The sequence below is a fragment of the Pteropus vampyrus genome, unplaced genomic scaffold, assembly GCF_000151845.1.
Source record: "Pteropus vampyrus isolate Shadow unplaced genomic scaffold, Pvam_2.0 Scaffold63, whole genome shotgun sequence".
NCBI lineage: Eukaryota > Metazoa > Chordata > Mammalia > Chiroptera > Pteropodidae > Pteropus > Pteropus vampyrus.
This window is the reverse complement of record NW_011888844.1, coordinates 6,750,223-6,762,941: the sequence shown is the minus strand read 5'-3', so window position 1 is coordinate 6,762,941 and position 12,719 is coordinate 6,750,223. Positions and strand designations below refer to the sequence as shown.

The window sequence follows — 12,719 nt, the reverse complement described above, 5'->3', positions numbered from 1 at the left end:
AAACATTTTCTCAGTTCCATCGTTAACTCAATACAGACTGAGGATCTGATATTTTGACACTGTAATAACACAATATAAACAGATGTATCCTTACGAATTTTCTTCTCTTCTTAAAGGTGTTTTTTTCTGATATATTCAATTATTTTGTGTTCCTCTCTGCAACTCCATCTAATAGTACTAAAATTTGCGCTCATATAATTTTATCTCAATTTGGTAGCCAAATTATAAATTTTAGAAGTTAAATTTTAAAATGAATTCTCCTCAATTTAACTTAATTCTCAGGAGAATTGCAAGAATGCTGTCTAAATTCAACCAAATTGTTGAAACAAATCCCACAAATGGGACAAAGGTATTTCCAGCCATCATCAGTATTTATGATCACCACACTTATGTTATGGTGTGATCGCAAATGATCTTCAAAAGCTTTTCTATTAAATGTGCTTTCAAATTTGATCTGTGGAACATAGAACACAGGCCTCACAAAAATATGGAATTCCTCCGGCTCTTTAGTTTCAGTTGATTTGGACATTTTTTTTGATGTCATTCTCTCAATGAGGGGACGGTAGTAGTACACCCTCAGAGGTCTTCCAAATATTATGGCCCTTTCCTCAGGGAGGAGGGCATTTGGATTTTCAATGAATGCAATATATTTTTGCTTTACCCACGTGGTATTTTGACGACCTGCAGCTTGAGAGAAATATCTTCCACACAGCAGACGAAGAGTCATTCTTCTAATCTCACGACTATTAATGAATGGGATTCTCCATGAAATTGAGAGTTGGAAAGGAATTTTGTAATTTATGGTGGTATAACACAAATTGCTGGTTTTCTTCTTCATATTTCCTGAGTAGAATTTTGCTCTTTTAATTAAGGGATTCTTTCTATCAATACTTATTAGTGGTGTATTCATACGGGTAATTCTCCCTAATCCTGACATAAGAAAGATCCACTTTCTAGGAATGGGAATTTGAATGAGATGGGACTCTTCTTCTTTTAAATCTTCTTGAGGATCATTTTGGTCCATCTCTACTTCAAGCTCATTGTTTTCTGCTGGTTGAGAAACAGCATGCTCCTGGGAGATTGGTATGTCTAGCTCCCTGTTCATTGGGTTGCTTTCTACCTGAGAGGTCATATTAGATTCAGCAAATGAAGGCTCTACATCTGCACTACAGTCATTTGGAGCCTCATTTTCTGAATTTTCGAGAACAAAGTCAGATGAATCACTTCCTTCTTTAGTAGGGGAAGTCATCCTGGGATCTATTTACAAGAAAAAAAAATACAAAACAAAGATTTATTAAATTGAAGAATGCTTTAATTCATAAAAAATCAGTTTTTAGATCTAGCAAAAAGCATGCAGATGTGTTATTCCTGAGTTTTTTATACCTTAAATACATATACATTTCTTGTACCTTTAATATTAGTCACGGACCCATAAAGTAAAATAAGGAAAAAAAAATCAAAACTGAGGGCAAATGTAACTTCTCTTTAATAGGCATTCTCATTATTTAGTCTGGAACTTATATGTAAATTTGGAATAACATAAACTTTCATCTGGCTAATATAGGAATGTACTCTATGCACTTGTGCACATATAATTCCCAATAAGAAGTCAAATTATTTCCTTTTGGATGGTGAATTAAAAAGAACTTTCATTTAATAATATAAATCCAAATTATTGATCTAGGATTTTAAAATGAGACTAAAGTAAAATGCAGTTTTTTATGAATATATACGTGTTTGTGCATGTATTTGTGTGTGTGTGTGTGTGTGTGTGTGTGTGTTTGTGTGTGTATAAAACCTATGTGAAAATAAAATGGTCAGATTCGTAAGAACAGGCTATTCTTTCCTTGGAATTTTTTCTTTGTTTATTCTTTTATCTGTTCTTTCTGAGCAGTAACTCTGCAAAGAGCAACAATTTATGAATTATATGGGGTGGAAAGGCAGAGCAGATAAGAGTAGAAAACTAAATAGTGAAGTCCAAATTCTGAATCATTTCATTAAAATATGTTTCAAATTATCGTTTTGTTCTCATTCTCATTGCCTCAGCACTAATCAAGCTTATAATCATATTATGCTTGTTTTATTGCTGGTAGTAACTGATTTTCCTGATTCCAAACTCTCAATTTACCTTTTTCCTCTTTCCTTTTTCTTAAAGTGGTATAGGTCTTTATCTCATACTGCAGTCTTCAGAGACCCTCCTCTAATATTCTTACCTCTATTTACTGCACATGCTTTTTCTGTTCTTTTTGTTATTTCATACTCATATTAAACTTACAATTTAAGCTTTGAGCATTTTTTCAAAATTTTATATTAATTCAAGTGTGACTATTTTTATCACAAATAAACTTTATTTGTTTACTCATTTATTGTTTTACTGAAGGCAGTGATTATAATGAGATTTTATTTGGTATGTTTCACTCCCTAGTACTGTTTTACTAAGGTCATGGAATTATCTTCTACTTTTAAGTGCATTATTCCTTGACTTCTGTTACCACATAATAGTTTGTTATCCTTCTCCTTTTATCCTTATTTTAGTTTGTCTTTTTTACTTTTTTCTTTTACTTTTCTTAACATTTAAATGTAAGCATTATTCAAAACATATTTCTTGATCTTCTAGTCTACTTTTTTTTTTTAACTCTCTTCTTCAGTGACTTTGTACAGTCCCCAAATTTTAAGGTTCCTTACTGAACTTAACTAAGTTTAATCTGTTTGAGATTGTTGATTAGAGAAACTGTACTACCAAGATATTTCAGCATCAACAGAGTTATAATAAAAGTAAGACAATGCACAAAGCCTACATTCTAGAGGAAGTCTATAATAACCAAATTGGACTCACTAAGTTTGAGGATAGTATGACTGGTTGCTTCTAGTAAGGCTGAGATCCAATAATTTGGCCGGAACTGAAGTTCCTGGTGGTCATCTAGGTCTTGTTAGATGCACCCTGAAAGCAAATCAGTTAATTTTTATTAAAGAAGATGCAGACTAGTCAGCTTCTATACCTTCTATTTCCAAGTAAAGTACCTATTTTGCTTTGCCCTTTGGTAGAGTCTTCTACTTTCATGTCCCAGGTTCACTATGAGATTCATTGTTCTCTTCTACATTCTGCCCTGGCATTTTATATAAAATATATTCAGTGTATATACTCATACTTATTACAGATATTAATGCTATTAGAAAATGTTAAAAATGTGTTTGTCAACAGAATTTAACTTATATTCAAAGGCTTGCTGTCTTCTGCAAGGAAGTCATATCAAAAATATGTGTACTTAGGACCATTACTATTCACTTAAAAAAAAATCACTCCTTATTGAGATTGCACAAGGAGCGCACTGGGTATTCTATTCGACAACTTAATATTTATCTTTTAATGCCTAGATTTATGTTTGGAAATAGTCAAGAGTTATTTCTTAGTAAGAGTTCTTTCTTACTTTATCATTTTCTAATAATACAATCATATACATACATATGTTTTAAGCATTGCAGTAATACAGTATATATAAGCAATATTTCACAGTTTATTAGACAAAAAACAAAAATTGTTATATTTTGCTAAGATAAATGTAAATGCACCTGATAGCTCATAAAACTATAATGTTTAAAATTCTTAAAATAAGACACGTTTTTTGATTGATCATTGGATCTTTGAAGAAGTACAATATTACAGTTATATATTTATAAAGGCTTATTTTGTAAAAAGTAATATAAAGCAAAAACTATAACTAAATACCAGAGTTGGTGTCTTCAAATTTTTCTCTTCTGATTCAGATTTTGACATACAAGGCCTGTATATTTTAAATATACATGTGTGGGATTTGAAATGAACCTGATTATTTTGAACCTTTCTAAATCAGATTTATTTAGCCTCCTAATTGGGGCAAGTTTGTTTGTATTCTAGTCAAAAACTGTGTCCTCTAGTGCTCATATGCTCTGGGAAGGATGTATTTTTCCTTCTACCAACAGTTAAAGAATTTTATACCAAATTGCATCAATAATTTATCAGTTCAGTTAAAATTTCTTAACATGAATTGAATGTCTCATCTTTCCTTTCTGACAAACTTTCCAAGCTACACTATCACATTATGTTGAATGAAATTTCCTCAATTAACACATGCCTCTGAGCCTCATTAACTTATAAGTGTCAGGAAACCCCTAACTATGCCTTAACTCCTTCATTTGTAGAACCTTAAATTCTCCCCTTCCCCAAAACTTGTTAATGTTACTTTGAAATGTTTTTGTCACTGAAAAACTTTAGTGCCAAATAAAACAAGGTACTTTTCTCCATTTAAGATATATTTAAGGTATATTCACAATATTATATGTAAACATATTGAAGGTGTGACCCAAAGTATCAAGTCCCAGTGTAACATCTCTATCAAAGACTCATAAATTAAGTAACTGAAGTTAATTTTAAAATAATTTCTAAATACTGTAAAAAAGATACACAGACTAAGAAGTACTTATTAAAATTCCTCATATACTTTCAATTTACCTTACATCTCCATTCTCAGAGTACTACAACAAACGTGATTCACTAGGCCCGGTCTGCTCTCCTCCTTTTCTTCTGCCCTTTACCACCCCCTTTTATACCTTTTCAAAGTTCTTTTTACTCTACATCACAATGGCCACAGAACTTGGCAACCTAGCAACCAAACACAACCCTCTGCAGCGGTTAGGAGAAGGGAATAACTGAAATTGTAAAACTAGAAGTGGTTTTAAATGGCAAGGGCTGTGAATACGATTAAGTTCATATTTTTGCTTCATCACAGATAAAATTTTAACTATGTGCTGTTCCCAAGTTTGAAACAGTGTGAAGATAGTGTTAGATAGTTAGGTAGTCATGAGCGACATGAGGGAAGGCCCAGCTCTGTAACCATAGAAACCTCCCGAAAACAAACATTTAACAGTTATAAATTACTTCTATATCCTAAGGTACAAAGGCCATAAAAGCTTCTGGCTTAAACCAGCCACAAACACATACACAGAAAGTACTACCCTAACCTGCCTGTAACCTCAGCCTCATTATACAATCATTATAATATCATACATATGTCTGGAAGTTTATAAATCTAATTATAACAGACCGAATTCTGGGTAAGCACATGATAAGTAGGCAAAGGGTTATGTAACAGCCAAATGTCAATCAAAATGATCTCACATGCACTTGTAACCACCTATCATGACCCAAATATAAACAGACCTTCCCACTTCTGTGGGGTTATAGCTCTTGTTGAAACCCGCTCTTCCCTTGGAGTATGCTTTTTTTATCTTTTCACCTCCCAAATTCCATGGGGCTGCAGTCTTCCTTGGCATGGCCGATCTCCTTCTAAAAATGTGCTTTCAATAAACCTTACTTTTTCTAAATCTCGCTGATCTGTAAGTCGTTACTGAATCAGCGAGAAAAAAAAAACAACAATCCCTTCCATGCTGCTGGGGTGATGCCGGATTTCACCTCATCCCATGTGGTAACAATAGGATTGCCAGATAAAATAAGGGCATTCAGTAAATTTAAATTACTGATAAACAATAAATACTTTTTTTTTGCATAGATATGCACCAAATACCAAATATAGTCAAATATGTTTTGAGACATACTCAAACTAAAAAAAAAAAAAAAAAAATGTTTTTCGGAAATTTTATTGGATGTCTTGTATTTTTGTTTATTAAATCTGGCAATCTGACATGGAGATAATATATGACTGATTGTTACATTTTATTAGGTTGGTTTACAAACTTTTAGTTGTCTTTTATATCATTTGTCTGGGCCTACTTTGCTACTTTACTTTTATTTCTACTAACTGATTTCCTTTTGATTTGTCAGCTTCCAATAATCAAACAATAGGGATATCTATATTCTTTGAATACCTTTTTGACTCTTATGAATAATTTTATTTTGATCATGTCTTCAGAACATTTCTAATTCCCATATACTGTTAACAATGAGAATATCCTGATTTAAGTAAGCACGTGAGGCTAAAAAGAGATATGAGAGTTGAGTGTCTCTCATCTAAGGTAAAGCTATCCTAAAAGCACTACAGAAGATGAATGATGAGAAATTCTAAAATCAAAATGTCAATATAGGGCCTAGATAGAGACTAGAAGTCAAAATGTGGCATTAAAATTGAACCATTTAGTCCAGAAGGTAAGGACTAGTAGAGAAAACAAATGAAGAACAATTGTATTAGTACGGGTTCTCCAGAACCAATAGGGAATGATAGATATAGATAGATAGGTAGATAGATAGATGATAGATAGATAGATAGATAGATAGATAGATAGATAGATAGACAGACAAATATATATAGATAAAAATAGATATATAGAAAGAGATTTATTATGAGAGATTGACTTATGTCATTATGGAGGCTGAGAAGTCACTATCTGTCATCTGAAAGCTGAAGGCCCAGAAAAGCCTGTGTTGTAGTTCCAGTCTAATACTGAAAGCCTGAGAACTAGAGGAGTCAATGATATCTAAGTCCCGGTCTGAATCTGAAGGCCCAAGAAGCATGAACTTAGATGTCTGATGGCAGGAGAAGTTAGATGTGTCAGCTTGCCAGCTTAGGGAAAAAACAAATCTGCCCTTTTTCTGCCTTTTTGTACTATCTAGGTCCTCAAGGGATCAGATGATATCCTCCTACATTGTTGAGGGAAATCTTCTTCACTCAGTCTACCAATTCAAATGCTAATCTCTTCTCTAAAATCTCTCACAGACACCCACAGAAATATTTTATTACTAGCTCTCTGAGCACCCATTAGCTCAGTTAAGCTGACACAGATAATAATCACAAGTCCACCCTTTGTCACACTGACACCCATACGCATCTCCTTAAACCATACTTAATCTCCAAATAAATAACAATGACAAAGTCATGATTATGCTTAACATACCACTATCCTGAATACAACTAAAAATGTACTAACCTCTCCCCAAGAAGAGAAGATCAAGCTCTTGAATGATGTTCACTCTTCTCCTGATATCCCATAACTTAAATGCAATGATGTAATATTAATAATACTTAAATGCTGACATAATGACAATACATATTATGTTGCATATTAAGGGAATAAGAGAGAAAAGAAAACAAAAATATTTGATTATATATGCAGATATACACACAAATATTTATAATAAAATAAGAAGGAAATACTCATGACAATTACAGTACTCATTTTTGTAACTGTTCACATGGCTGTAACTGGTATTTATAACTATATTTTTCTACTACCCATTCTGAATTCCATTTGCCTTCAGCAAGTACCTCAGCTGCTTGTGGTTCTTCATCTGGTGGAGTGATCCAAACTTTCATTCCTGAAGGGTCTAGGCAGTTTGTAGTCCTGCCTGGATTGGATTGCTGTAGTTTTCCTTTGACCTGAATTCCAGGGCATTTTAATCCTAAGAGAGGCCCTAAGAGATCTCCTATATTCCAGACAGATTCTTCCTCACTTACATTGAGGAATAGTAGTTCAATTTCCCCTTGGTAGTCAGGATCAATAATCTCAGTGTACACAGTAACTCCTTTTATTGCTTGTTGATTCAGAGACATGAGGAGCCCTAAGTGGCTGGGTGGCATTATTAACTTCCAGCTCTGTGGAATCATTGCTGTGTCTCCTGGTGGAAGCATTACTCTCTCTGAAATCAAGACCACTATGCAGGTCGAGTATAAAGTCATGGGAATAGGAAGCAAAATTTTTACTAGTGGGTCACTAGAGTTAATAGTGAATGGTGCCACTTCTATTTTCACCCCTTGATTTTTGGACCTGTGAATCATGACTGTAGATGAAACAGCACCATATATTAGCCACTGATTCAGAGCATATGCAGCCTTCTGTAGAACCTTGCCTCAGTCTTTCAAGGTATTTCCACCTAGCTGGTTCTGTAACTGAGTTTTCAGTAGACCATTCTGAAAGCCAGCTTCTTTAGGATATTGGGGAACATGGTAAAACCAGTGAATTCCATGATCATAGGCCCATTATCACACTTTTTTTTGTTGGGAAGCGAGTTCCTCAATCAAAAGCAATACTGTATAAAATACCTTGATGGTGGATAAGGCATTCTATAAGTCCATAGGTGGTCGTTTGGGCAGAAGTATTGTGTGTAAGGAAGGCAAATCTGTATCCAAGTTAAAGGTATTTTGGTAAGGACATAATACTGTCTTTTTCATGATGAAAACAGTTTAATTGTAATCAAATTAAAGTAGTTGGATGATAACTCCAGGGAATGGTCTAATATTGAAGATTAGTGTTAGTCAGTGCTACTGGCAGATTAGGTATTTATTGATAGTTGTAGCCAGCTCAGCCTTGGTGAGTGAAAGTCCTTGTTACTGAGCACATGCATTAGCTTTCATTCCTGCCACCATGACCACATTGTTTATGAGCCCATTGGTTAATGACAGGAGCGGTTCGAGGAAGAGTCTAACTGGTATATACAGAATGGCTTGTCCTATCCATTTGATTATCAAAATTTTCCTTTGCTGATCATCCTTTGGTGGGCACTCAAATGAGACACAAATATCTTCACATCTCTGCCCATTCTCAAAGTTCTATCCACATATTTCTTCTCCAGTTTTTTTTTTTTTAATAATTTTCCATTTATGCTCCTTCCAAATCCCTGACCATTCAGATGAACCATTAGCCACAGGCCATGAATCAGTATATTTGTACATCTGGCCATTTCTCCTTCCAAGCAAAATGTACAACCAGGTACAATGCCCAAATATCTCCCCAATGAGATAATTTTCTTTTTACCACTGTTCTTCAGGAATGTCCAGAGAAAGGCTATAGTGCTATAGCTGTCTACTCCTGGGTGGTGCTTGCATATCATGCAGAACCATGTGTAAACCAGGCTCAAGCCTTCTTTTCCTCTATTAACTGATCATAGCAAACAACCTGTAAGGCCATTGGTGCAGGCTGGGAGAGAGAAGGTAGTACATCAGGAATGGGGACCATGGACATGTGGGCCCTTCTTTATGTAACTTACTTGATCACTCAAGGACTACTTGGGCCATATTGTGTATATACCATTTCCATTTGATAATAGAGTGTTGCTGTGCACATCCAACTTTATGGCTTGGTGCATCAGATAACAAACACATCATGATAGGCAGCTCAGTTCCTATGGTGGCCCCCTGGTCAAGTGCTTAGTCTCTACTAAAATCCAGTATCAGGCCAAGAACTATATCTGAAGGGGAGAGTGGTTATCTGCAGGTTTTGGCAGGGTCTTCTTTCAATACTAAAAGCCTGCACTGCAATTTACTTATAGGGGCATGCCAAAGGCTTCAAACAGCATCTTTATCTGTCACTAACACCTCAAGTACCATTGGTTCTGGATTATATGGCCCAAGTGGCTAGCTAAGTAGCTTACACAGCAGACTGAACTTATTTTGGAACCTGTTTTTGTTCTGGGACTCATTCAAAACTAGTGGCTTTTTAGGTCACTAGGTAAATAGACAGAAGTAACACACCCAAATATGGAATATGTTGCCTCAAAAATCCAAAGAGGCTTACTTGACACTGTGTCTCTTTCTTAATTGCAAGAAGGGGAGATGCAACAACTTATTCTTTACCTTAAAAAAGAAAAATCTCAATGTGGCCCAAACCACTGGATCCCTAGCTATTTTATTGAGTTTGAAGTTCCCTGAATTTTAATACTTTGTATTTTTCAGTCTCTGATATGCAAACGCTTTACCAATAAATCTAGAGTAGTTACTATTTCTCACCCACTAGGTACAATAAGCATAATGTCATCAATGTAAAGGAGTAATGTGATAGCTTTTGAATGAAAAAAGTAATCGAGATTTCTGCAAATGAAATTATGACATAGGATTAAAAAACTGATATATTTCTTAGGTAGGGCAGTAAAAGTGTACTACTAAGTTTACCAAATAAAAGAAAATTGCTTCTAATAGGCCTATGGAAGTCAGGTAGCTAATGGACTTTTAGCTCAGATCCATCTCACAGTGGGTCCCCAAACTCATGCTGTGGTTATTCTCCCAGTTCCAGTATGCACCTGGCAGAACTCCCAGATTGGTTCCTTGGCCTATTTAGTGAGTGTTATTATGTGGGAAAGGCTGAGTGAAAGCCGATAAAATTACTCCTACCTAGGCAAATAGTAAATCAAGAACAATACCACATTTCTGGAAAGGTTTGCAGAGATTAGTGCCACCATCACTAATTAAAGGAGTGCACCACCATTAAGATTAAAGGAGTGATGAAGGATGCAGGGATGGTGATTCCCACCACATCCTTATTCTACTGTCCTGTTTGTCCTGTGCTCAGCCTGCAAAGTCATGGGATTCATTAGTATGGAGCTAGAACTTCATTGATCATCTGACCTCCATAAGCCCCTACTATGACTGCTATACTACAGTGACATTTTGAAATTAGTGTTGTTTCAGAATCAGTGTTCAATAGTCCCTCAAACTTCTGATTTTTATCCAGTGTACAGTTATTGGCAAGCATATAAAAATGAAATAATTATATGTTATAAAATAAAATGTAAAGTGGTCAAATCCTTTTGGAACACATTTAGAAGTTTATCAAAGTGTTAACCATGTAGAATTATCATGTGATTCAGCAATTCCACTTCTAGGTATATACTCAAAGAATTGAAAATAGGTTCTCAAGGAAATACTTGTTTGGCAATGTGAAGAAATACCAGAGGTTATTATGTTAAGGAAGGCCTCTTTGCAGAGACTAAATGCTGAAATACAAATGATGAGAAGCTGGAAAACAATATTAAGGTGAAAAGTGTTCCAGAAAGATGGAGCAACAGGTGAATTATTGTAAACGTCTTGAAAGAGAAAGAATATTGGTCTTTTAAGGAACATAAAAAAAGGCCACAATAGCTAGGATGTAGTGCTCTGCATTAATTTATTTATATAAGTAATACATATATTTATCATTCTTTTAAAAGATGAAACAAAACATTGTTCATAAAATTAAAATCCCTTTTGAACAACATCCAATGATGTTGTATCTTCCCCAGAAGTTTGACCCCTGTTTCTGTTGGTATTAATCTTTCTGAACTTTCACTTAAGCTACTCATAAAAAAACATAGGTATCTTGAACGAAGGATATCATGTCATTGCTTTGTCTGAAGGAAGAGAATAGAGAATGTTAACAAATGAATAGTTATTAAACACTGTCTTTTTTAGTGGTATAAAAACAGATTACCGAAAAAAAGAACTAATCTACATGTCTAAATGACCACAAAGATCCCAAACTCATGAGTTTTACAAAACAATGAAAACTTATTCCATAGTTTAAGACCTGAAAATCAGTTTCAGTGAAAAAAAATCGGAATAAATTTCTATTTATTGCTGATATAATTTTGATACAATTTTGTAAGTGTGGAATAATTAATGAATTTGGACATTGATTATCAATGGGTACCAATTTTATTTAAAAAAAGCAACCAGGCTTCATGTATCTAATGACTAAAAATGCAACATCACCTATGAAATAATCTTGAGTCCAAAACTACCTCTGAATCTGATTATTCATCTAGGATATAAATTTACTGGAAATATACAGGATGGGGAATTATATAATAGCACTAGGATATTTGATCACAAAATATCAGATTTTGGTATACTCTACAAGATCAATAAAGGAAAGGAAGAAAACAAAGGCAAGAAAAAGGAGGAGGCGCTCAAAATTTTAAAGATATAAGAAATAACTCAACCTATTGCAACATGTGGACCTGCTTTGAACATTCCAATGTTTTTTTATAAAATTTTATAGTTTTAGCTCTTACATTTAGTTTTTTTTTTTGTTTTTCCTTTTTTGTTGTTGTTAACTTGTGTATATGGTATGAAGTAAGGGTCCAACTTCATTCTTTCACATGTGGCGGCTATTCAGTTGTCTCAACACCACTGTTATGTTTCTCTGGATAAACAAAATTTCCAAAAAAGTCTAATAAGATGCTAGGCTTTCTTTTAGTAGAAGGGGAGAGGAGGTGAAGAGAAAGCAGTTTTTTCCTGAACATTAGCAAGATCTAGTTTTGTAAATTCATTCACATGGTTCCAATAAACTTTACTAGGCAAGTAGGCCCTTGAAATTTTTCAGGGTTTATCAGATTCCTCTACTAGCAGAAGTGTAATAATACCACAGTTAGTGCTGTTGAGGCAATGACTTCTAAATTGTCATGGCCAATAAACACATGAAAAGATGTTCAACATCGCTAGATATTAGGGAAATGCAAGTCAAAACCACAATGAGATATCATCTCACATCTGTTAGAATGGCTATAATCAACAGGACAAGTAATAACAAATGTTGGAGAGGATGCAGAGAAAAAGGAACCCTCATACACTGCTAGTGGGACTGTAAATTGGTACAGCCACTATGGAAAACAGTATGAAGGTTCCTCTAAAAACTAAGAATTTATCTACCATACGATCCAGCATTCCCTCTACTGGGTATTTACCCCCAAGACTTGAAAACCCATCACCAAAAAGATATTTGCACACCGATGTTCCTAGCAGCACTATTCACAGTGGTCAGGACATGAAAGCAACTGAAGTGTCCTACGATAGATGATTGGCTCAAGAAGCTGTGGTACATATATACAATGGAATATTACTCAGCCATAGGAAGAGATGAAATGCTGTCATTTGTGACAACATGGATGGACCTCGAGATAATCATGCTAAGCAAAATAAGCCAGATAGAAAAAGTTGAAAATCCCATGATATTTCTTATATGTGGGATATAAACCTAAA

The 12,719-nt window shown here is 34.5% G+C and overlaps 1 protein-coding gene across 1 annotated transcript; it reads right to left on the bottom strand.

Moving 5' to 3' along the window:
- Positions 1-271: 271 nt before the first annotated feature.
- Positions 272-1,249, bottom strand: CPXCR1 (CPX chromosome region, candidate 1). The gene is made up of 2 exons (XM_023531182.1): positions 951-1,249; positions 272-890 (listed from the first exon to the last, which is right to left on the bottom strand). The coding sequence occupies exons 1-2, from the start codon at positions 1,247-1,249 to the stop codon at positions 272-274; spliced, it is 918 nt and encodes a 305-aa protein (XP_023386950.1).
- Between the last annotated feature and the right edge of the window lie 11,470 nt (positions 1,250-12,719).